Here is a 27,418-nt window from a genome sequence, read left to right on the forward strand (position 1 = left end):
AAGGGAACGGTGTAATCTACAGTAAGAGAAATGAGAAAGGGGGTAAGAATCTCTCGCGGAATGGGTGAATGTGGGCGTTGTTGGGCAGCACGCGTAAGAGTTCTAATTGCATTCCACAAACAGGCAGTGGACATTTATGAAGTCAAAGATGATATGAAGGTTTTCCTGGCTGTCCGTCTCTTTTCATGAAATACTTGTTTCATTCTTGCAATATGGCGCTTTAAACAAAAATAATGATGTAATGTCATATCATTTCGGTACGTCTGAAATAAACGTTTTCGTTTTAATACTAATTGATGGCACTCACTATCCCACCGGTGTATATACTGATAGGGTCGTAAATACATGGACACACAAGGTGTGTAAGGATGAAATATATCAATGTAGGTATTCATAATAGAATGAAGTGTATTATATGTGAGAGGAGTTTGCTGAAGGTTACTAATTTGATTGTGTATAAATGTGCAGTAAATATGCTTATCGAAAGTGTGAAATAAGCGGACATTGCTACGGATTTAAGTGGCTCTCTGCGTTAAGCATGGTTTTCCAATACCATGTGTGATAAATATAGGATAAAGATCACTAGAATATGTGTCTGATAGTGTTTGCCATGTGATTATGGGAGCCATGTGGGACCTACAAAGAGTTAAATCTACAGCACTAGGAGGTGCGTTAGGGGAATATTCTCGTGAGAGATCCATCATTTAATAATGTGAAATCATATTGCTGAAACTCAGAAGGGAGATGAAGTCCCCTTGGTGTATCATGTTGACTTCCCCATAACGTATGGTGGCAATTGAAGTAAAAATCAAAATCTCTTTATTTGCAAATGAGGTGTCTACCTCGGTGGCAAATGGTACACTAAAATATATTATGGTCAAGCACTAAATTTTAAATTAACAAGAGAAGAAATTTTTGTCTAGAATACAATAATATACAATTTATGCTAACAATTTTTTTCTATTAAACAAACAGAATATCCTTAATAAATTTATATTGTTTACAAAATTCTACTTATAATATCTCCTATACTTACAAACATAGTCAACTCATATACAGTATGTGGAATTACTTCAAATAATACTATGCAACTGGTATAAGATTAAAATTTACATTGCATTTATTTACTTTTTTTTACCCATTTTGGAACCTAAGTAGCATAACGACCTGCTGCGTCTTAACCAGAGCCCCCTTTTGCCACCACTTTTCAGAGTTTATGAAGGGCCTTCACAGCTACCGTAGCGGTCCCAGGGCCCTCGAAGTCCCCACTGTACTTCACCCCTACAGGCAGTCCCCTACTTTGGCTGTCCAAACTCCATGGACCAGGGGATGGAATTAATTTTTTTAACACACATTTTTTATTTACAATAGCCTGCACTGGTCGAATGCCCTCTAACATTTCATTTATTTTCCCTGTTGCTGTTTATTCTCTTCTTGAATACCTGTACAGATTTTGGAAAAGGATCAAACACTACCCCTGGTAAACTGTTCCACTCATTCACGCCCTTCCCAATGAATGAAAATTTACCCCAGTCGCTTCTGCTGAAATTCCTTCTAATTTTATACTTGTGGTCAGTTCTGCCAATATAATTATTTTCCAACTGAAGCCTCTCACGGATTTCTCCCCATGCTTCTTCTCCTGTATAGGTTCTATATAATCATATAAGTCTAGTTGTCTCCCTTCTCTTACTTAAAGTTTCCCACCCAAGTTCCTCTAACATTTCTGATACACTACTGTTTCTCCTGAAATCCCTTGTTACAAATCTTGCTGCTTTCCTCTGCACACCATCTATTTCTTTTATTAGGTATTCTTGGTGAGGATCCCAAACACTGTTTGCATATTCCTATAATGGACGAACCATACTTATGTAACTTTTTCTTTTAATTCTTTGTTGCATCCTTTAAGTAGCCTCATTATGACATGTAACGGTCTGTATGCTTTCCCAACAATGTCATCAACATGACCCTTCCAGTGCAAATTACTTTCAAATCTCACACCTAAGTATCTGCACTTGCCATCTTTTGGGGTAACTACCTCATTCAAAGTATATTCAAATTCAGTTTTAAAGCTCCTGTTTGTAAATGTTGTAACACTTGATTTGCCTCCCTTAACCTTCATATTATTTTCTTCAACCCACTGTTGGATACTTTCAAGGTCCCTTTGTAATTCTGAAAAATCCTCAATGTTATTTATTTCCCTATAAACAATTATATCATCTGCATACAATCTTATTTTTGATGTTATATTGTTCCCCAAATCATTTGTGTATATTAAGAAAAGTAACGGGCCGATTATACTACCCTGTGCCATTCCCTGCCAAACATTCTTTCCTGTGATATATTATTTCCTACTTTGACTTTCTGAACCCTTGAATTTAGAATGTTCTTATCCAACGTATAACCCTTACGTCCAATCCTATTCCCTCCAATTTCTTTAATAATATTCCATGTTCCACTCTATCAAAGGCTTTGGAAAGATCTATGGCTATGCAATCTAACTGGCCTCCTGAATCCAACTGATCTGATATGTCCTGCTGAAATCCCACCAGTTGTGCCTCACAAGAAAATTTCTTTCTAAATCCATACTGGCTCCTCATGAACCAGTTTTTATCATCACATATCCCTCTGATGTACTTTGCTATTAAACTCTCCAGTATTTTACAAACTATACTGGTCAGGCTGATTGGTCTGTAGTTCTCTGGTTTCCTTTTATCACCCTTTCCTTTATAAATTGGTATTATTATAGATTCCTTCCATTCTTTTGGTATTACACTGTTATTTGACATAGTCAAAGATAAATTTTAAATAAGGCACTATGTACCACCCCATTGTCTTTAATACCTCCCCAGTAATTTGATCACATCCTGCTGCTTTTCCTTGCTGAAGCAGTTGGATTTCTCTGAAAATATCTTCATTTGTGAATGAGAAGCTTCTTGCTTCCCTATGTGTCTCTCCCTCTCTATCTTCTGTTACTGTTTCCAACTCCTGACAATCTTCTACTGAATCTCTGAATTCCCTACTAAATAGATTTGCTTTCTCAGTATCTGTTGAATAGTGTTCATCCCCTTCTCCCACCATTGTAGGAATTTGGATTCCTTTTCCTTTTTGATTTCTAATATATGAATACATTTTTTTCCATTTCCCTTTGTGGTCTTTACCCTCTTGAAGTATGCCATTCATATATTTCTCTTTGGTTCCTTTTTTCACTCTATTCAGTTCCCTCATTAGCTGTTTTCTAGTTTCTCTATTCTCCCTACCCTCTTTGATTTTCCTGTTTACTATTATACATTTTCTTTTTAATTTCCTTATTTCCCTTGTATAATAAACAGGGCCTGAGATCATTTTACCCTTCTTAACAGGTACAAATCTCTTCTCTCCTTCCCAAATGATTTCTTTAAATTTAGCCCAAAGTGTATCCACATTACTCCCTTCACTTATCCAACAACTCAATTGTGATTTAAGGTAAGTCCCAAATTCATCTACTTTAGTTTTTCTGTATAATTTCTTGTCTTGTGTGACCTTCTTATTAAGCATTTTTGGTACAATTCCTACATCCATTATTACAGCCTTATGGTCACGTATTCCTTCAATTACCTCAGTTTTATCAACAATTTCCCATGGTTTAACCAAGAACACATCTAGCAAGTTGTTGAGACGAGTCGGTTCTTGTACTACTTGTGTAAATCCTCCCTCCCAAATTAACTTATTTGCTAGTTTCTGCTCATAGGCTTCACTTGCAGCTCCATTCCATTTAACTTCAGGCAAGTTTAAATCTCCCCCAATTATTACCATATCATTATTGTTTTTATGAGTATAATCTATTATTTTCTCAAATATTTCCATGTCTCTTTCCTCTCTTCCAGGCCTATATGTTCCTATATTTCCCACCTCCTTCATATTATCACAAACTAATTTTATCCCTAATATTTCATCCCTTTCATCGGTAAACCATTCATGTGAACAATAAGTTTCCTTCACCAGAATAAACAAGCCCCCCCACCCTTTTTGTCTCCTCGGTCTCTACGACAGACTGCATACCCTTCTGGAAATACTTCTCTATTACCCACCCCTTCTCTCAACCATGATTCTACTCCTATCACCACATCAGTCTCATAAGATTCCATCAATGTACTGAATTTTATTTGTTTATTTACTACACTCTGACAGTTTACCAAGAGCAATCTCAGACCCCCTTCCTCCCTAAAACTTGACTGTTGTAATTGGGTAACATTTGACTCATGAGTTGAGAACGTCCCTGGAACCCAGATCTTTGTACATAGATCTTGATTTTAGGATCTGGGTTTTCTGGCAAGTTTCCCTGTACATGCCAATTTAGTGGTATGGGTTTTCTTAAGTGCATATTAGTTTGCAAATCTCTTTTGATAATTGTAGCAATTTCTCTACAGAGAGTTGCTTTTCCATTACCATTCAGATGTAACCCATGCCTAGTGAACATTTGCCTGCCAAGACATAAAGTATCTACTACATAGACATTTCTAAAACTCTTACTTAATCTCTTGATTTTTATATTTACATCATGTACAGCTTTGTTCACACACGAGTCTTCTATAAGTTCATACCTGGGTGGCACATTAACTACAATTACTTTTGAGTCAGGTAGTTTCGAAATCTTACCTCTGAGGGTCGTAATTAGTACCTCACCTTCATTTGCAGCAATGCCATTTGTACCACTCACAATCACCACGTAGTTGTCCTTCTCTAACACAGGATCACAACTTGAAAGGACGTCTTCAGTTTTGGCACCTGGTTTTATTAGTCCTAAAACCTCAGTTTCTGGATTATGCAGTTCATCCTTGATGCCTTCTGCCATACCCCGCCCTTGACTGTCTGCGTAGAGATGAATTTTTGGCGATCTTGACTTCCGGTTGGTTTTCTTCTTCTGTAGGTTGCCTCCACTGGATTTAAAATTATTCGGAAAACTTGATGTGTCTTCTTCTGGAACTTGTTGCAATGACTGAAATCTATTTTGGTACTGCAAAGAGTTTTTTCCCGGTTTTAAGTTGTACGTAGTTTCTCCCATATGTTTAACATTAGGCCTAAAATGGCTACGCGTCACTTCCGTCCACGGCGATCTTTCTTCTCCACTGTCTTCTTTATCTTTCAGTTTCTTTATTCTGTCCCTTAAGCTTTCATTTTCAAGTTTCAGAGCACATAAGTCTTCTTGTAGCACTCCTAAAATCTTAAGCATAGATTCGTAAGTCTCTCTTTCTTGTTGTTCTACCTCACTATCAGTTTGTTTACACTCGGGACACAGCCACACACTTTCTTTCTTCAATATCAGACCTTTTTACAATATTTGCACAACGAAAATGGTACCATTCATCACACTTACGACACAGAATCCCATTTTTAACTTCTGTATTTGCCACATTTTTCACTGCATCTACACTATTATCCACCACGGATATCACAGACTCACACACAGTAGTCGCCATCTTGAATCTCCGAAGATAATGACGTGATCAACGAGCTAGAATAACATAGAGAGGCGGAAGCGCTGCCTGGGTGAACCTAATAGAACGATCGTCCGCCATGTTTCCTGTTGTCACACAACCAAGGGGGCATGGCCTTTAAATGACGAAAAGTGTAGAAAATGCGCATTTTAGAATCGCTGGGGGAGAATTAAAGTCCGTTGCCGAAAGCTTGAAGCATGAAAGCGAATACCGCCACTTCGTCATATTTCAGGACGAAGCCAACATCACGATCAGTCGATTGTAGGGTAGTTCGAAATCATCGCACAGTGACATACGAATAGGCCTCGAAATCGGAACAAGAGCGTTACCCTGCTTGGCTGTTGTGGTTAAGCGTAAATTAGAATAAAAACGATGGACATAAATATTTATGACAGGAAACCTTAAAATCATAGGGACCTATAATATGTTACAACCTCATTCTGTTAATATTTTAAAAATTATTGCATCCTCATGAGTACTGTGTTCCTTTCTTAATCTGTTTACCCTCCCGGGTTGGTTTTTCCCACGGACTCAGCGACGGATCCCACCTCTACCACCTCAAGGACAGTGTTCTGGAGCGTGAGACATTGGGTCGGGGGATACAACTGTGAGGGAGGGCTGCACCTGCTATGCTGAACAGGGGCCTTGTGGGGGGGGAGAAGGAAGCGGCCTTAGCCTTAAGTTAGGTACCATCCCGGCATTTGCCTGGAGGAGAAGTGGGAAACCACGGAAAATCACTTCGAGGATGGCTGAGGTGGGAGTCGAACCCACTTCTACTCAGTTGACCTCCCCAGGCTGATAGAATCCCGTTACAGCCATCGTGCCCCTTTTCAAATTTCGTGGCGGAGCTGGGAATCGAACCCGGGCTTCCAGGGGTGGCAGCTGCTCACGCTAACCAGTGCACCACAGAGGCGGCCCATGAATACTTTACCACAATAATCGTTTAGTGTAATTATTTATTATAATATAGGGGGGATATCATGTTTCTCCCATTACCATATCATACTGGGATTACTAGCTTGAAAGTTGTCCATTATGAAGTGTGGCGTAGTTTTAAAAACCAAGGCAACAGACATCTACAATAAAGGCTGTATACATTTCAAAAATAGCAGTAAAATGCTGTATTTATCATACTTGGTGTACGTTTGAACGAAATAAGTGATTGTTTGTGGTTACGTTTTCTTGGTGGTGGGCGTTCCATTTCCTTTGTTTGTAAATGTGAATGAACATTAAATAGGGCTGGAAATATACAGAGCATAAGCAACTGAATTGAGTGGGATACCATTTATCTCTTTTCGCCATCACAACGCATTGTTCAGTTAATTCCTTGTTCTTTAAACGAAATCTGAAACAAAATTCGACAAATAATTACCGTGGCTATCCGTACTTTCGCTAAGTAAACAATAAAATGGATTTAATTACAAACAGAAATTACAAAAAGGAATCTCGGCTATCATTCAGTAATACTTACTTAAAGTACGATATATCCTTGGTTTTATTACTCCGATTAGTACAACCATACGCTGAGCTTACGGCTGGCATTCTTGAAAGCGAGAATCTATCTTTTCACTTCTTAAAACTTAGGGAATTAAATTGGCAAGCACGATCTCCCTGTCACCTCAACATATGCTCTCGCGCCAATTCGCTTTGTTTTGACAACCGTTAACATGGCTGCCCCTTATCAACTTGCTTCAAGCAGGGAGCGCTGATGTCAGGTATACAGCCCCTCTATGTTATTCTAGCTCGTTGGACGTGATCTAAAATATCGAATTGACAAAAAAATTGTGCCCATTAATTTGCAGTAATGTAAACGTCAGGAGGGCAGTAGACATTAACGAAATGGATATTATTGTGCGTAACACCTATGGCGAAAGTACAAGGAATTTGGTAAGTGAGAGGTAAAATATGATAGGTAAGATTTTGTTGAATCATAATCGCTACACCAGCGCTACCTGGTCCATCTTGTCGTTCAAGATTGAAACGCGGTAAACGAAATGTGGAAGAGCTAGAAAACCATATTTCCTGAATCTAATCTAATTTCGTGTAGCTATTTCTAGCCGAGTGCAGCCCTTGTAAGGCAGACCCTCCGGTGAGGGTGGGCGGCATCTGCCATGTGTAGGTAACTGCGTGTTATTGTGGTGGAGGGTAGTGTTATGTGTGGTGTGTGAGTTGCAGGAATGTTGGGAACAGCACAAACACCCAGCCCCCGGACCATTGGAATTAACCAATTAAGGTTAAAATCCCCGACCCGTCCGGGAATCGAACCCGGGACCCTCTGAACCGAAGGCCAGTACGCTGACCATTCAGCCAACGAGTCGGACATTTCCTGAATTATAATGATATTAGATGAGGTTTCGCGGAACTATGGTTCTTGCATTCCACTGCAAAATGCGAATCATACAATGCCATCATATTAGTTATTTGATCCCTTAAATGATATATAGCATGTGAGAGTTGACCCTCTCCTCCGACACTTTGTAATAGGATTCCTATGATTTTTAGAATTTCTTGATATTGACATCATGATTGTCAAAAACTCGAGATCGTAACTTAGCAAAGGATGCTCCTGCACAGTTAATTCTGTGTTGAATTTCTGAATCTATATTTGCGCTTGATGAGAGGGTGCTGCCAAGGTATGGGAAGGTGTTTACAACTTGAAGGCTCACTCCATTGTGACATTGATATCTCTTTGACCTTTCCCAGGGGCTGGTTGGTATAGGATCTGTGTTTTGCTGGTATTCAGTTTGAGTCCGATCTTATTGTACGCAGCAGAAAAAGCATTCAGGATAATCACAAGCTCTTCTTGTGTCTGAGCTACGACAGCATTATCATCAGCGTACTGTAACTCAACTAATGCTGCAGACGATATCCGAGTTCCTTCCTTTAAACGGCTCAAATTAAAAAGTTTACCATCCATCCTGTAAGTTATATGAATTCCTGGAGGGAGATCATCTCTGACAAGTTCCATGACAGCGGCAACATACAAGGAAAACAAAATGGGGGCTATCACACAGCCTTGCTTAACACCGGTATTGATATAGAATGGCTCTCCAATAGAGCCGTTGCCAATGACAGCTGCCATCATATCAGTGTAGAGCAATTTCAAGATGGCAATACATTTCTGCGGAAAGCCATATAGAGCTAAAATTTTCCACAAAGCTTCTCGGTTCACAGAGTCAAATGCCTTAATAAGTTCAATAAAGGCAATGTAAAGAGGTATATTTTGTTCTTTACATTTTTCTTGGAGTTGACGAGCTGTGAAAATCATATCTGTGGTTCCTCGAGAAGGCTGAAACCACACTGACTCTCTGGAAGTATTTTCTCCACCAGGGGTTCAATACGATTTGCCAAGATTCGAGCAATAAGCTTTCCCAGGCACGACAGTAAGGATATTCCCCGATAGTTATTGCAGTTTGTTCGATCCCCTTTCTTAAATATGGGAACTACCAAACTGTCTCAAATCAGGAGGCATTTCTTCTGTGCTCCAAATGTTGACAATCAATTCATGTATGTGTCTTATTAGTTCCTCACCTCCTTCTTTGAGAGTTTCCACTGGTATACCATCAGAACCAGAGGCTTTGTGACGTTTTGCTTGTTTGACAGCATGCTTAACTTCATCTAGTGTTGGTGGGCAGCCATGTTTTTCATTGATGGGAGCTTGTTTTAATATATCATACACCTGTTCATCAATAATCGAATCCTGGTTCAAGAGGTCTTCAAAATGCTTTTTCCACCTATTCATGATGGAGTACTGATCTTTTAAAATTGTACTCTTATCGCTGGACCAAAGAAGATTCTTCCCAAAGGTGATGGGCCCATAAACTGCTTTTGTCGCTTGGAAGAACTGTCGTGAATCTTTATCTGTTAGATATTCCAACTCTTTTGCCTTTGCTGTCCACCATGCATTCTTCAGCTGCCGGGTTTTTCTTTGGACATTTGCTTTGGCAATACTTACGGCTTGTTTCTTAGAGTGGGATTTCATGTCCCTTCGCCCTGCAGGCAGATACTCAATATTCTCGACTACCCGTCTGTTGAGTCTTTGTACTGACTTAATGGGAACGGTAGATTGTATGTATTTGAGTATTTCATCTTCCGTGAGGTTTTTATCAACGTCTCGGATCAGGCCATCTCTTAGTACATTTGAGGACAGAATATATGGTTTTAACTTTAATGTGTCGAGAATGGAATGGCACAAAAAATCATTAGCTTGTAAGACAGTAGTAAATGTTACTTGCAAACGATTCCTCCCCTTTCGGGTAATGGATTTCACATTTAAAGCATTTTCGTGAAAATATCGCCCAAATGCCATAGGGTTTAACTGTCGAAGATGCTGGTTATTTTTTGGATTCTATGAATACGTTAAATGGGCCATAATGATTTGGAGGGTAAAATTCCTTTTCTATTTGAACACTAGCACCGTTATCTACTTGGTTATTCTTTCGAGCAGGTGTTTGTTCAGAGCTTTGAAGTGATTCATTTTCCATTGAAACTTCTACTTCCTGATTCATTGGTATTTGATCACTCAAAATATGACCGCCTCATCCGCTAGAGGCGGCCATCGTACTCACAATTATCTAACAACTAATATTGATTAAGTGATACACACTGTATATGAAATGTATAGGAAGCACACGTGATACACTCAGCTCACTAGTGAAATGAAGCGAACAGCTGGAATGCTCCGTACGAACTCGTAAAAAAAACTCACTAACGCAAACGCAAAACGTTATGCAGACCTCAGAAATAATACTAATAAACTTTCCAACTATTTTCCGAAGTTCAAAACAACACCTCTTTACGGTTGCTAAGTATTTTCACTTCTACAGCTAAATAAACTTCTCCAGATCATTTCTTGTCTCTCAAAGACTTTGAAAAGTGAAGATAAAAGTACGTATAAGTATTCAGCTGGTATCTATTTTAGTGCCAACTGGTGTCCAACTATAAACCTACGGCGGAAGAACGACACCGTCTCTCAGAAAGACCATCCCACTTGACGAAAAAGTGTACCATCTTCCAGAAAGAAAGGTCCGCAGTTCTAGGGTTACAGCATTTGAACCTTCAGATTGTCTATTAAGAACTGGGCTAAAATGTTTGATACATTGCATGAATAGTTAACAGATGGAATGTTTTGAATCTGAAAAGACTGAGAAGGAAAGTACGTGCTGTTATATTGGAACTTGAGTATTGCTATAGTATTTTCTTTTCATGTCCGACTGGTTGGCGGAATGGCCTTCGGTTCAGAGCGTCCCGGGTTCGCTTCCCGGCCGGGTTGGGGATTTTAACCTTCATTGGTTGATTCCAATGGCCCAGGGGCTGTGTGTTTGTGCTGTCCCCAACATCCCTGCAACTTACACACCACACATAACACTATCCTCCACCACAATAACACGCAGTTACCTACACATGGCAGATGCTGCCCACCCTCATCGGAGGGTCTGCCTTACAAGGGCTGCACTCGGCTAGAAATATTATTTTCTTTTCATTTTTAAAATTTGTATTCTAGCTTTATACAACATTTTAGTTCATAAAAGTGCATAAGTGACAGGCAACAACTTTACTAAAGAAATTCCATTATTTTCCTTGTATTTTTTTCCCTATTTGTTCTTGTATATTCTATCTATTACATCCCCTTTTCACACTGACGTAAGATTTGTTGCCCTTCCTCCTGAAAAGTCTTGGCGACAGTTTTGTTTTTCATTTATTTATGTTGCCTCTTATCTTTCGTGAAATTTCTAAGAGTAAATGTTTAAGTTCTCCCTGTAAAGCGCAAAGCGCGTATATATTATTGATTGTGGAGAGCTGTCACTTGCTTATTCATGAGTTGTAAACAAACACTGAAGCCAGATCTGAAAGTTTAAAAGGGTGAGTTTGATTCGTTTTTATGCGATTCATTTGCTAATTCACCCAAAGAAAAGAAATGAATAAATTACATGCCGCATAGAAAGGTATTAACTCGATTTACGCTTGTCTTAACCTCTTAATTTGATTAGGCTTGCAGCAAAGTTAAGTTTAGCAATGTTGTCTGCGCGGCTATATCGTTTTCAGAAGTAAGAAGATTAATTTATGGAATTTGTTTGGAGGTTGGAACACTACTGTAATTTTGTAGTAATGAGGTACGAGGTATTATTCAGGTGTCATACGGATTTTGGAATTTATTTCAGGCTGCAACAAGTAAGGTACGCGAACCTTTTCTTGATCCCTGAGCTCCATAGTGCTGAATGGGAACTTGGGCTCAAGAAAAGGTTCGCGAACTACATTTTAACTGGAGAACTTAGCATAAAATTTGTTTTCTTGAATTTTAGGTGGGTGACTGCCAGTAAGTATGTCGATACTGTTTTGAGTCTCTGTCTGCAAGTGAGATGTCCATAGTTTACATGTTAAATTGATTGTTATTTTACTTCACCCATTATTATCTTAAGTTCTCTCTTTTCTGTTTAAATAAATAATTTTCACTGTAGCAATTCTGTAAGTGGCTACTTTATCTGCCTCTGAAGCCTTAGTCAAAATTATATGGTTATTCATTTCAGAATTGGAATTATAATACTGTCATTTCCCTAAGACAGCCAGGCTTTGAATTTTGATTCGTGTAAACTTTCCCTTAAACGAAGGCTAACTTCTTAAGCTGTAAACAAGCCAATCCTCAGTTTTAGCTGTTTCTTTACCCTTAGCAACAAGCGAGCATCATGCAGAGGTACAAGGATGAGTCTGCAGCTGGGGTGCATCTCCTCTAGTTCTGCTGATACATTATTGTATGAGTAAAAATTGTCTTCTTCAGGAATTTGTTAATTTTACTTTCCTTATATTCAAAGGTAGGATTTCTGTAAAACTTCAACTTGTGCTGGTATCATTAACCCTTTTAGCTGCATATCTCAGTAAAACACCCAGTTACCAAAACTACCCATCACAACTACTAATGTTATTTTAATAATACCTGCACACATTCATTTTGGAAAACGAAGCGAGTTGGCTGTGTGGTTCAGATAATGTGGCTGTGAGCTTGCATTCGGGTGATGATGGGATTAAATCCCACTGTCGGCAGCTCTGAGAATGGTTTTGTGTGGTTTCCCATCTTCACATTAGCTGTTAAAGCTACAATTGCTTCTTTCCCAGTCTGAGCAGTAGCCCTGTTGTTTCTATTGTTGCTGCAAGAGCTATTGGAGCCGGTGCAACGTAAATCCAATGGAAAAATACATTGAAAACTGTTGCAATATATGCAGTATTGCAGTATTTACAGTAGTTGAAGGTTTTTCACATATTCATTCTGTAATTTTTTTTGGAAGGCATCATAAATATTTATAATAGTCTTCATAAAATGGTGAAGTTAGGGCTCTTTGCCCTCTCGTACTATTAATCACATCCAAATTTTGAGATTTTTTATATTATTATTATTATTTTAAATATCACAATAATCAACTTAATTCTGCTTATGTTGGTCATTCACAGAGCCTCTTCCAATCTTCTCTTTTTTTCCCCACAGTCTATCGTTCATCACTGTCTCCCATTGTAGTCCTCTCCGATTTACATCATCTTCCACCTGATCCCTCCATCTTGCTCGTGGTCTTCCAATTGGTCTTCTTCCAGATCATGTCCATTCCGGACCTCTTCTTGGTAATCTTTCTTGTCCCATTCTTTTGACGTGGCCGAACTATTTCAGCCTATTTCTCTCCATAGTTTCTTTTAGGGGGTTGATCGGTAGCATGTTTTGTATTGTTTCATTTCTTATCTTGTCCCCCCTCGTTTTACCCAAGATCCTTCACAGAAAGCATATCTCTGTCGCTTGTAATCTACACAGATCTTTTTTGTCGAAGTCTAAAATTCTGATCCATAGGTCAGTATTGGCAAAAAATATTATTTATATACCGGTACCAGGATTTTTGCTTTGATAGGTTATTTTCTATTTCTAATTATGTGTAAGTCAAAAAGGGGCCAAATATTAATAAAATTATAAATTGTAAATTGTAAATTAATACCCATACCTAAGTTAACAATAAGTTGACTAACTTGAAATAAAATGTATTAACCAAAGAATATGAAAGATGAACTGAATGTTCCTGAGTTACTATCTCTGTTTTTAAAAACTAATATGTAATCTAAAAAAAAAGAATGAAATGTAGAAGAGACAGCTTAAGATATATATTTTATTTATATTTGGTTTTATTCACTCATTGTTAACTCATACATTCAATTTAACTGTATGAAGACTGTGGAAGAATTTACAATGGGCTGTTTTAAATGTGCTAGACAAAGATGAATCCTTGATGTCTGCTGGGAGCACGTTCCATATCCTCGAAGGATTTGTTGTATGTATTTGTTCAGTTCAGTGCTGTTTCAAGCAATGAACGGGAATGAGTACATATTTCAGGAAGTGATGAAAGAAATCTAATATTCAATGATAGATAGGTGAGGCTGTTTGCAGAAAGTAACTGCTAGACGAGGATCATTGGGTGGATTTTTTTCCGTTCGTTTAAATGTAACCAACCTAACTTTTTACAGTATGGTCATCATGTCGGATCTGGAAGGCATATCAAAGGTATGGGAATTTACATGGTGTAGCTTTCATGATTTTACAATTGTTTAGCTGCTGGCTCTCCACTCAAATGGCTGAGGTTTGAATCCTGGTGGAAACTTGGGATGGAATTTTCACTTAAAAATTATGTGGTGCCAGCCATAGTGAAGTCAGAAATTTTATTTTTAATATCCGAAATTAACACAAAACTGCCTCATACTTCTTTACCATTATGTACAGTGGGGGTGGTCAACACACTGTCATAGCATGCCACTTTTTCTATTCAGAGTTTTGAATGTTCCACTCTACCATATTGTAACTACACCCCACTCCCCTTTTTCCCCTCACACTGAGCTATTTGGCCATGTGGTTACCGGCGCGCAGCTGTGAGCTTGCATCGGGGGGTTAGTGGGTTCGAACCCCACTGTTGGCAGCCCTGAAGATGGTTTTCCATGGTTTCCCATTTTTCTACCAGGCAAATGCTGGTTCTGTACCTTAATTAAGGCCGTTGCCGCTTCTTTCCCATTCCTAGGGCTTTCCTATCCCGTTGTCACCATAAGACCAGTCCGTGTCGGTGCAACATAGAACAAATAACAAAGAGAATTTTTCCCTCAGCAAAGAGTTAGAAATAACTGAGCAAGTTGGCTGTGCGGTTAGGGTCACATAGCTGTGAGCTTGCATTCGGAAAATGGTGGGTTAAAATCTCTGTTGGCAGCCCTGAAAGTGGTTTTCCGTGATTTGCCATTTTCATAGCAGGCAAATGCTGGAGCTGCACCTTAATTAAGGCCACAGTTACTTCCTTACCATTCCTTGCTCTTTCCTACCCCTCGCCGTAAGACCTATCTATCTGTGGTGGTGCAACGTAAAGCAAAATTGTGAAACAGAAGTTATTCAGTATGGTATCTTTCCCATAATTCAATACATTTACTTACGTAGATGCACGTCATTTTGAACCATACCGTAATAAAAGATTCTAAATGAATGGTGGCATCTGTTGTGTTCCCGGAAGATACTAGAGGCCGCTTTGCAGCCTACCCCCTTTCCTTGCTGTTGAAATGTGGTCTGTCCAGACCAATGATCTAACCAATCCAGACCAGTGGTTTTGTTCAGATGAATGGTCTTGTCACTCGCGAGGGGTTAATGCACTAACAAACCGTGCCAAATTATATTTCTAACCTGTATGCTAGTACGTTGGACTTACATTAGCCCGTGGTAGTATTGTCTGAGTGAGTGACTTAGCCGCTAAGAACATAAGAGCCTTGTTCTTTGTGCCTTCTATAGCAGGATTTGGTGCGCTACTTGTTGGGATGGTGTTCCAGTTCTAGATGTTGTGCCCTACTTTTTGGAAAAATTTTAGTAACTGGGGGGTGGAGGTGGTTTTAACTGCCACCCTGTATTGGTCATCTTCTTTGGCTACATTGCTGTTCTTAGTGAGGCTTTTGATGTCTTTTCCTTAATCCACCAGTTCTTCTTTGTTGGGGTTCTTAGATGACGTTGCCAAAAGCAGCAGGTTTTTGAGATACTGCAGACCGATACATGCTTTTCGCTTTGCTCATAACAGAACAAACTTTTGCACATATGTAGGTTGATCGAAACCTACAGCAGTATTGGAAGGCATTGTCTCACAGTGTTGAAAATTGAACGGGAGGAAGACACTTCCAGAATATGACAAATTCTCTGTTTTCTAGGTTTTTGCTTGTTGTTTTAAGGGGTCTAACATCGCAGGTCATCGGCCATTTCTAGGTTTTTAAGGACCTTCCTGAACTTCCAGTGAACTGTAATGTTATTGTGAAACCCCAGAATTTCAGTCTGTATGTCAGATAATGAATGATGTCCTTCATAGATACCGAGGAAGGATTTGAAGAAAGTTGAAGTTTTCTTTTTTCATTCTTGAAGCCCTATAATATATTTTAATTTCGTGTGGCTATTTCTAGCCGAGTGCAGCCCTTGTACGGCAGACCCTCTGATGAGGGTGGGCGGCATCTGCCATGTGTAGATAATTGCGTGTTATTGTGGTGGAGGATAGTGTTATGTGTGGTGAGTGAGTTGCAGAGATGTTGGGGAAAGCACAAACACCCATTCCCCGGGCCACTGGAATTAACCAATGAAGGTTAAAATCCCCGACCCGGCCGGGAATCGAACCCGGGACCCTCTGAATCGAAGGCCAGTACGCTGACCATTCAGCCAACGAGTCGGACTGAAGCCCTATGAACTGGCTTTTCTAAAAATTGGAAATATTCTGTGAAAAATTGAAAAAGAATGATCTTTTGCTTTGAAAGCCTCTATTGAACCAAATAATTTTAAATATATTATTCAGTTGGTATGTATTACAATTTTGCAAGTGCCACTTATATTTTTGCGTGTGCCAGTTGTGGCACGTGTACCTTTGATTGGCTGTCATGGGTTCCTTGGGCTCCATGTTGACTGATGGAAATTTTTAAGGTGTGATATGTGTGTAACTAACGGCTGATTTTTATTTTTCAAGGATTGGACGTTATCTTCATAATGGAGGGTGATGTAGCCATAAAGTGTGAACCTGTGTGGATAGAAGAGGACAGGGGTTCTGTCTCCATGGTGAGTTTTAAATTATGTTTGGTATGACTTAGGAAGAATAAGATTTCACATCATCTTTAAATTGAGAGAAAGATGAACAGAAGGCTTTCACAGCTGCAGATTAAAAAAAAAAGAAGCAAAATAGCTCCTATTCTTTATCTGCAGCTGTGAAAAGCCTTAATTACCATTGTGCCTTGAAAGGATGCTTATGGAGGGCGTACATGATACTAAAGCTCCCATACTCGGAAGAAAACCAAACTGCATGAGTGGCTTTTCCCCACTTTGTTTCTGACACTGTTCAGACGTTTAAGTTTGGTTTGTAAGAGTGAATGAGAATCAAATTTAGTTTTGCTGTGTAATTTATATTTAAAGAATACAGGTATATCTGGTAGCATTGCTAATTATCAGTAAGTTATGGCATACATTCAAAAATGTGTTCTGTTAATTTTTTTGGTCACTATCAATCACTACTGATCTGCATTTAGGGCAGTCGCCCAGGTGGCAAATTCCCTATCTGTTGTTTCCCTAGCCTTTTCCTAAATGATTTCAAAGAAATTGGAAATTTATTGAATGTCTCCTTTGGTAAGTTATTCCAATCCCTAACTCCCCTTCCTATAAATGAATATTTGCCCCAGTTTGTCCTCTTGAATTCCAACTTTATCTTCATATTGTGATCTTTCCTACTTTTATAAACGCCACTCAAACTTATTCGTCTACTAATGTCATTCCACACCGTCTCTCCGCTGACAGCTTGGAACATACCACTTATAATAACTTATTTATCACTCTATAGAGAATAACATCATACCACTTATGATATAGTTATATGTAATCATACCACTTAGTCAAGCAGTTCTTCTGTCTCTCAATTCTTCCCAACCCAAACTTTGCAACATTTTTGTAACACTACTCTTTTTTAATGTTAAAAACTTTCATCCTTTAATTGTACACTACTCTTTTGTCGGAAATCACCCAGAACAAATCGAGCTGCTTTTCTTTGGAATTTTTCCAGTTCTTGAATCAGGTAATCCTTGTGAGGGTCCCATACACTGGAACCATACTCTAGTTGGGGTCTTACCAGAGACTTATATGCCCTCTCCTTTACATCCTTACTACAACCCCTAAACACACTCATAACCATGTGCAGAGATCTGTACCCTTTATTTACAATCCCATTTATGTGGTTACCCCAATGAAGATCTTTCCTTATATTAGCACCTAGATACTTACAATGATCCCCAAAAGGAACTTTCACCCCATCAACGCAATAATTAAAACTGAGAGGACTTTTCCTATTTGTGAAACTCACAACCTGACTTTTAGCCCCGTTTATCAACATACCATTGCCTGCTGTCCATCTCACAACATTTTCGAGGTCACGCTGCAGTTGCTCACAATCTTGTAACTTATTTATCACTCTATAGAGAATAACATCATCTGCAAAAAGCCTTACCTCCGATTCCACTCCTTTACTCATATCATTTATATATATAAGAAAACATAACTGTCCAATAATACTGCCTTGAGGAATTCCCCTCTTAATGATTACAGGGTCAGATAAAGCTTCACCTACTCTAATTGTCTGAGATCTATTTTCTAGAAATATAGCAACCCATTCAGTCACTCTTTTGTCTAGTCCATTTGCACTCATTTTTGCCAGTAGTCTCCCATGATCCATCCTATCAAATGCTTTAGACAGGTCAATCGCAATACAGTCCATTTGACCTCCAGAATCCAAGACATCTGCTATATCTTGCTGGAATCCTACAAATTGAGCTTCAGTGGAATAACCTTTCCTAAAACCGAACTGCCTTCTATCGAACCAGTTATTAATTTCACAAACATGTCTAATATAATCAGAAAGAATGCCTTCCCAAAGCTTACATACAATGCACCTCAAACTTACTGGCCTGTAATTTTCAGCTTTATGTCTATCACCCTTTCCTTTATACACAGGGCTTACTATAGCAACTCTCCATTCATCTGGTATAGCTCCTCCGACCAAACAATAATCAAATAAGTACTTCAGATATGGTACTATATCCCAACCCATTGTCTTTAGTATATCCCCGGAAATCCGATCAATTCCAGCTGCTTTTCTAGTTTTCAACTTTTGTATCTTATTGTAAATGTCATTGTTATCATATGTAAATTTTAATACTTCTTTGGCCTTAGTCTCCTCCTCTATCTCAACATTATCCTTGTAACCAACAATCTTTACATACTGCTGACTGAATACTTCTGCCTTTTGAAGATCCTCACATACACACTCCCCTTGTTCATTAATTATTCCTGGAATGTCCTTCTTGGAACCTGTTTCTGCCTTAAAATACCTATACATACCCTTCCATTTTTCACTAAAATGTGTATGACTGCCAATTATGCTTGGCATCATGTTATCCTTAGCTGCCTTCTTTGATAGATTCAATTTTCTAGTAAGTCCCTTCAATTTCTCCGTACTTCCACAGCCATTTCTAACTCTGTTTTTTTTTTTCCAGTCTGCACCTCCTTCTTAGTCTCTTTATTTCTCTGTTGTAATAAGGTGGGTCTTTACTATTCCTTACCACCCTTAAAGGTACAAACCTCTTTTCGCATTCCTCAACAATTTCTTTAAACCCATCCCAGAGTCTGTTTACATTTTTTATTTAACGTTTTCCACCGGTCATAGTTACTTTTTAGAAACTGCCTCATGCCTGCTTTATCAGCCATATGGTACTGCCTAATAGTCCTACTTTTTAAGACCTTCCTTTCTATCACATTTATTTTTAACTACGACAAAAACAGGTTCATGATCACTAATTCATGGTTTTCCGTGGTTTCCCATTTTCACACCAGGCAAATGCTGGGGCTGTACCTTAATTAAGGCCACGGCCGCTTCCTTCCAATTCCTAGGCCTTTCCTATCCCATCGTCGCCATAAGACCTATCTGTGTCGGCGCGACGTAAAGCCCCTAGCAAAAAAAAAAAAAAGATCACTAATACCATCTATTACTTCGGTTTCCCTATAGAGCTCATCTGGTTTTATCAGCACTACATCCAGGATATTTTTCCCTCTGGTTGGTTCCATCACTTTCTGAATCAGCTGTCCTTCCCATATTAACTTATTTGCCATTTGTTGGTCATGCTTCCTGTTGTTCGCATTTCCTTCTCAATTGACATCTGGCAAATTCAGATCTCCCGCTACAATCATATTTCTTTCCATGTCGTTTCCCACATAGCTGACTGTCCTATCAAATAATTCCGAATCCGTGACAGTGCTACCTTTTCCCGGTCTGTACACTCCAAATATATCAAGTTGCCTATTATCTTTAGAAATGAGCCTTACACCTAGAATTTCATATGTCTCATCTTTAACTTTTTCGTAGCTTAAAAATTCTTCTTTCACCAGAATGAATACTCCCCCTCCCACCATTCCTATCCTATCTCTACGATACACACTCCAGTGCCGTGAGAAAATTTCAGCATCCATTATATCATTTCTCAGCCATGATTCAACTCCTATTACAATATCTGGTAAATATATATCTATTAAATTACTTAATTCTATTATTTTCTTTACAATACATCTACAGTTCAACACTAACAATTTTATGTTATCCCTACTTGATTCCCTGTTCCCTTATCACCGCTCCCTAGGCCACCCTGTTTCCCTGAATGTACCTCCCTATTACCCTTCCAAACAAATTTCCTAACTTATAACGTACCACTGCGGTTTAATTGAAGGCCATCTGAGCGCAAATCCCTATCTCCTACCCAATACAATACAATACAGGTTCAAAAATGTTTATATTCAGTAATACAAGTATATGTTTTGTTCTTTTTTAGAACATCATTACCTTAAAATCAATCATTGATACAAGTAATATTAAAAACAAGATAACATTGTAGGTGAAAATGTACAAAGTTAAAATATTATAAAATTGCACTTATGGTGATAAATTGAATGATTTAAAATACATCTGCGTCATGTTAACATAGCATCTTAAAATTGAAGATGATTATTTCATAGGACCCTTGTTTTTAATATTATCAATGATTGAGTTCAAGCTGGAGATGTTTTAAAAAGGAATGAAACATGTAATACTGAAAATAAACATTTTGAACTTTTATTGTAAAGGTTGGACTTTTCTACTATTTAACAACCACATTAAGGTCGACAATACGGACAAAGCATAAAACAGGAAATTTCCTGTATTTCTAATCCAGTGATATATATATTGATTGGTGACTAAACATTCTGCACTGGGGCAAAACGCTGGTAATTTCACAATTGAAAGAGCCTAAAGACTTAAGAGCTTGAATGATTATTTATTTTCAGGAGATGACTACTAAGGATTCAAAAGCTGAACAAGATGCAAGTTCTGTGGTTGACACAGAATTCATTGCACTTCCAGAACCGGAAGTAAAATTGGAACCTATAGATGAGGACTTATCTGAGGTAGGATTTATGTATTGCTATTATTGCATGATCAGTTGATTGGCACTGTGGCAGGTTATCAGGGCCCTGAAAACGTAAATCACTACACAACAAAGCCATGTGTTTTACTATCAATTAAATTTATTGAACTACTATTTATAGATGATTACAAGTTCAAATTTTCCACTTGACACAACCCCCTGTTCTCCACAACTAGCAAGCCTCACAGAACTCTGTGCAGCTGTCTGACAGACTTGCTCCCGATGAATGATTCTTGATGGACTTGCGACTGTCTCGTAACTGCTTACTTTCATTTACGAATGACACACTAGAGACTGACTGGCGTGTACTAGTTGCACTCTTTCTGCAGAAGATTCTAGTAGTACCAAGCAAGTGGCTGTGCGGTTAGGATTGCATTTGAGAGATAGTGGCTTCGAACCCCACTGTTGGCAGGCTCGAAGATGGTTTTCTGTTGTTTCCCATTTTCTCACCAGGCAAGTGTGTACCTTAGATAAGGCCACTGTCACTTCCTTCCCGGTCCTAGCCCTTTCCTATCCCATTGTCACCATAAGACCTATCTGTGTCGGTGCAGTGCAAAGCAAAATTATAAAAGAAAGTAGGAAAAAATCTAGTAGTTTCTACTTACAGATCATTGTTAATCACCTTCCAGCTTCTTTTAGGAGTTTTCTTAACACTTGCCTCAAACAATTTGCCAGCATTATTATTATTTTTATTATTATTATTATTATTATTATTATTATTATTATTATTATTATTATTATTATTATTTTACTACTGTTATTATTACCACCCTGTGGGTGGGGGCAGTAGAATAACGTCCACAGTATCTCCTGCCTGTCATAAGAGGAGACTACAAGGGGCCAAGGGTTCCTAACTTGGGAGTGTGGGTTGGTGACCATGGGGTTCTTAGTTGAGTCCTGGCATTGCTTCCACTTAATTTTTTCAGTCAGGCTCCTCACATTCATTTATCGTAGGCAACGTCTCTCGGTCAACTCTTGTTCTTTTCTGACCTCGACGGTATTAGGTGTCAAGGCTTAGGGAGTCTTTCATTTTCACGCCCTTCATGGACCTTGTCTTCCTTTGGCCGATACCTTCATTTTTTAAATTGTCAGACCCCTTCAAACATTTTCTCTGACTAGCGCTAATAGAGGATGGTTGCCTAGTTGCACTTCCTCTTTAAACAATAATTACCACCACCACCTATTATTATTATTATTATTATTATTATTATTATTATTATTATTATTATTATTATTATTTTGACAGACTGAAGAACCTAATGGTTATAAATTCACTGAAATTGGTGGCCTTGATGCAGTATTGTTGTGAAGTTACTCAAAGGTTTAATCTATATATTAAGAGTTTACTAAAAACAGCTTTGGCAAATCCGTCCGTCCATTCTACTGAATACATTTGCTTCATTTTAGTTTTAATCTCTTTAGAATTATCTGCCGGTGAATCATGAGATACTAAATTCAGCCAACTTTGAGTAATCATAAAATCAAATTATTAAATGATCACTCCAATAATTTCAGGCGAAGGCTTACCTTAACCCGCAATACATTGTCTACTTAGCAGGTTTCTAAGCGACTAACTCTTTCATTAATATTCTGATATATGTTATTTTCATTCTTAGAAATGTCATTGCATGCAGCCATGTTTGATAACTACCTGTCAAGCCGGAGAATATACACTTTCTCTGATCAGGGAGACTACTATTCCCTGCTAGATACTCTCTGATTCTCTAACCTTTCCTGGCTTCCAAATATATTTGACAGGTGGCAGAGTATTCCTAATAACTTACATGCCACTAAGAGAAAAAAATCTACGTACAAACAAACCCCATCATGAAATGCGCCTTAGACATTTTCTGGGAACACCTATTGAAGGATAACCTAGCTACTCTAGAAAGAGTGAAGACCATGTATCTTAAAAAAGTTATCTGCCTGGCAAAAACGCTCCTTTGAGACTAACCTATGAGCTCACAAGACAACCGTTCTCACAGAGTGCGTTGGCCGTGTGGTTAGGGGTGCACAGCTGTGAGCTTGCATTCGGGAGATAGTGGGTTCAAACCCCACTGTCAGCAGTCCTGAAGATGGTTTTCCGTGGTTTCACATTTTCACACCAGGCAAATGCTGGAGCTGTACCTTCATTAAGACCATGGTCGCTTCCTTCCTACTCCTAGCCCTTTCCTGTTCCATCGTCGCCATAAGACCTATCTGCACCGGGCGAGTTGGCCGTGCGGTAAGGGTCGTGCAGCTGTGAGCTTGCAGCCGGGAGATAGTGGGTTTGAGCCACACTGTCGGCAGCCCTGAAGATGGATTTCCATGGTTTTCCATTTTCACACCAGGCAAATGCTGGGGCTGTACCTTAATTAAGGCCACGGCCGCTTCCTTCCCATTCCTAAGTCTTTCCGTGGTTTCACATTTTCACACCAGGCAAATGCTGGAGCTGTACCTTCATTAAGACCATGGTCGCCTCCTTCCTACTCCTAGCCCTTTTGTATTCCATCCTCGCCATAAGACCTATCTACACCGGGCGCCATAAGACCTGTCTGTGTCTGTGGGACGTAAAGCAAGTTGTAAAAAAAAGAAAAAAAGCCTTATCTGTGTCGGTGCGACATAAAGCAAATAACAAGGACAACCGTTCTATATAGAAGAACTGCGATTAAAAGTATCACCGCCTTCTACAAAACAATACCAAGCTTTACATCAAGAACTGCAGGATAAGAATAAGCGAATATGTGGCATGATGTCAGAATGGATGCATTCTGTCTGCAAACTGTGGCATACCATAATGCGCTTCTTATTAAATCTTCATTAAACCATTGAAAAGGGCAGCCAAAACAATATGACACGGCAGGCGTATCAAGACGGGTCCTCTAGTTGGTAATGAAATACTTAATTTGATATTGCTGGAACAATCTCCACATTGAGAAACATCATGGCTCGGCAACTTGAGCCAGTGGTTTGGGGTGACCAAGCTTTACTCCGTTCAGAACAGCTGTGAACAAACAACAGATCATGCTACTGATCGCCAACGTTCTGCGAGGACATGGCACATGAAGAAGAAGAAGAAACAAAATAAATGGGCAGATATATCTGAGCCCGAGTTGTGGAACTTTTTTGCACTCATCAGACAACTGGTCAAAGCATTCCTTATAGCAATTCTATTCTTATTTATTCTTATGGAATTTTTTTATCCATAGCGTAATGGTTAGCACTATTTCCCTCATCCAGTTGCCGCCGGGTTGAGATGTTTATGGCACCTTTCCATCTCCCTCTACCTGACCAACACTGTTCCTTCTTAACTGTGTTCCAATCCAGGTTTCTTCTTTATTATACGTACTATTCTTGATCGTTATCAGACAGCTTAGTGTAAGCCCACCTCTTGTCCTTTTTCTGATCTGGGTCTCCATCATCGTGTCCTTCCTTCTTCCATCCTCTTAACATGTCCAAACCATGTAAGTTTATCCCACTCTATTCTGCCGAAAAGCTTTCCCACTCTGATTTCCTTCCTGACATCCTAATTTCTTACTGTCTCTTAGTTTTTCCCATCATCTTAAAAATTTTCATTTAGCTGGTCTGAATTTTATTCTCCTGTCTTTTTGTCAGTGCCCAGGTCTCCACTGCATATGTCGGTACATCTTATACAATGCCTCTTTACACTTTATTTGTAGTTCCTTCCTCTACTCCAGGTTTCTCACACTATCATTGAAAATTAAACAGATTATGAACTAATCCCTTTTGGTTGAACTACTGTGATATTCTTCTTTCTTCTTGGTTCGAATGGGCCTACTTTGGATCACGCTTGTTCAACTGTTGGGCTTTGATCTTTGCCCAGCATTCTAGCATTTTCTGGTGATGTAACACCTTTATTTCGTCTGTCCAGGGGTACCTTTCTTCTGGAGTTTTTCCTGAAATCTATGGACTTCTTTCAGGGTACGTCGTACAAACTGTCTATCTTGAAGATCTGATATTTTCCCATTTCTTCAATGTCCTTCTCAGTTTCTCTCAGCCAAGTGGTAGGAATCTTCTTCTTCTGCCAGAAGATAAACAGGCGATGAGTCAATCTTTTGGGAGGCAGTCTTACTATATGGCCATAGAAAGCTACTCTCCTTTTCCTAGCACAATCAGAGAGTCTCTCTGTATATTTGTAGGGCTTGGAATTTTGTCATCTACGGAATTCTTCATCTTCCTTTACCGAACCTAAGATCTTCCTGAGAATTCTCCTCTCTCTGATTTCCAGTTTCTCCATCAAACCTCTTCAGTTATATGAAAGATACTCCATGGCATCTATAGCTTCTGGTGGTATGTCTGATGTGTAGTGTAGTGTAGTGTAGTTTCAGGTTGCGTGAAGGGCAGTTTTCTTTATAAGTGTTCTTTGTCAGTCGATAGGCCAGTTCCAGCTTGTTGACTCTCACGTATAATGATGCTCTTTCTGATAAGTTGGGTTCAATCCATTCACTGAGATACTTAAATTTCTGAGTCCTCTGAACTACTGTGATATATTGATAAAAATAAACTTGACCTGAATTTCAGGATGATGACGACGATGAAGATGCAGAGAACAGAACGCATGATGAAGACGAGGAAGACGATGATAGTTCAAATGTTCGTGTTCAGGTAAGAAGCACACACATTTTTTTATTTTTGATGCTTGTTAGTTATTAGTTAGCTCCCTCTGTGGATTAGTGGTAGAGTGTTGATCCCAGATCCCAAGATCATGAGTTCAATCCTGAGAGCAGTAGTCAGATTTTTAAAAGGTGGAAAAGAGTTTGTTTGGCATTATATGTCATAATAGTAAAGGTATTTATTGATGTATTTAGAGTTTACCCAACAGAATTAATTAAAATTCGGCCATCAATCACCCACCAGAGCTCCATTTCTCTGTTATCAGGTAGAGTATAAAACTTGAATGTCAAAATTGACTTGTGGGCAATCTGAATGGCATCAAATCAAAATGCTTGCGTGTTGTAATTAAGGACATGCAATTATTATTATTATTATTATTATTATTATTATTATTATTATTATTATTATTATTATTATTGTTATTATTATTATTTTCTTGGTCTCCATAGATACTACCAACTAGATATATCATTCCACTCTTCCATTGAGGCGTCTCTAAGGCAACAGATCTTAGCCTACTGCTGGGAGCCATCTTGGTGGTCTGTGATAATATAATAATAAACATCATAGCAGAACATCAGCTACCCGTTTGGACTAACAACCCTTACGGTGAAGGTGAATCAAAATGAATGATTCAACCGTCCCGGGCTCACGCCCACCAGCTAACATCAACAAGGTGGCGGATAAGGGGCTCACAGAAATGTGGGCTGGTTCTAAAACCACGGAAAGGAACCCTCGGACCAATAGGCAGCCCAGTTCCTGGGGGCTTTATAATACTGGGACACCCTCTCTCCAGGGGTAATAAGTATGGAGAGCCCTTGCCGGGGTTATGGTGAAGACCTCAACGGTTGACTTGGCAGAGAAGAAGTTCTTTGGTATGGCAAGTGAGGCGGAAGGGGCAATGAACCACAAATCCAGCTATGGTGTCTGTTCCCGCATCGGGCGGCTTGCTGGTCAGCGTCTGTTATCCCATGTTAGGGGTGGCTGTTAATGGAAGCTCTGGGACTTACAATCTCAGTTCTATATCTGCGAAGCAATTCTTGCTTCGCCACGTCTAATGATTAGACAGTTAACGCGTTATGGACTACCAGTGCATTGATGAAACTACTCCAGGTGGCAGCCCAAAAGGGAAATCCACCGCCACGATAAGTGGCGCAAGCAGGCCAAAGGGTTCTGGAGAGCCTGCACCACAACGCGAGGGGAAGTCGGAGTCCCCTGGGAACCACAGACTCAAGATGAAACGCAAGTTCTGGCTAGGAACTCTGAACGTAAACTCACTACTTAAGGTCGGAAAATTGAAAGAACTAACAAAGACAATGGAAGAAAGGGAAATAAGAGTTTTGGCTGTTCAAGAAACAAGATACAGAGACGAGGACTTACTCGATACTGGAAAGTTTAGGATATTTAAAGGAAAACCAGCCATCATAGTGGACCAAACTAAATCTCTCCCACTATTCGGAACAGCATTCATTGTAGACAAGTGTTTAATAGACTCCGTTGTAGGTTTCGAGAGTTTCTCTGAACGCCTATCATTTCTGCATTTAGGATGTGGAAACAAAACGTACACATTAATCAATGCCCACGCCCCGACCAATGAAGACAACCGAAAAAAAGCAGACAAAGTTGATAGTTTTTGGGAGGAATTGGAAGATCAGATCTCCCGGATTCCCGAAAGAAATGTGAAGGTATTAATGGGGGACTTCAATGCTCAGATAGGAAGAGAGAAAAAGTTCAGAAAAATAGTAGGGGAATATCCGGCACACAGGCGGACAAACAGGAATGGAGAGAGGCTTATTGAGTTGTGCCGAGCCTTT

The 27,418-nt window shown here is 39.2% G+C and overlaps 1 protein-coding gene across 1 annotated transcript in view; it reads left to right on the forward strand.

Moving 5' to 3' along the window:
• The first annotated feature begins 11,269 nt into the window (after nucleotides 1–11,269).
• The window catches only part of LOC136884696 (gastrula zinc finger protein XlCGF46.1), a 28,711-nt gene continuing 12,562 nt past the window's right edge, over nucleotides 11,270–27,418 (forward strand). The window contains exons 1-4 of the mRNA XM_067156972.2: nucleotides 11,270–11,336; nucleotides 16,466–16,554; nucleotides 20,851–20,970; nucleotides 25,512–25,595. Coding sequence (XP_067013073.2) covers nucleotides 16,486–16,554; nucleotides 20,851–20,970; nucleotides 25,512–25,595 — 273 coding nt within the window. The 5' untranslated portion in view covers nucleotides 11,270–11,336; nucleotides 16,466–16,485. The remainder of the gene's footprint in view (nucleotides 11,337–16,465; nucleotides 16,555–20,850; nucleotides 20,971–25,511; nucleotides 25,596–27,418) is intronic.

This window comes from Anabrus simplex, chromosome 13 (assembly GCF_040414725.1).
Source record: "Anabrus simplex isolate iqAnaSimp1 chromosome 13, ASM4041472v1, whole genome shotgun sequence".
Taxonomy (NCBI): Eukaryota; Metazoa; Arthropoda; class Insecta; order Orthoptera; family Tettigoniidae; genus Anabrus; species Anabrus simplex.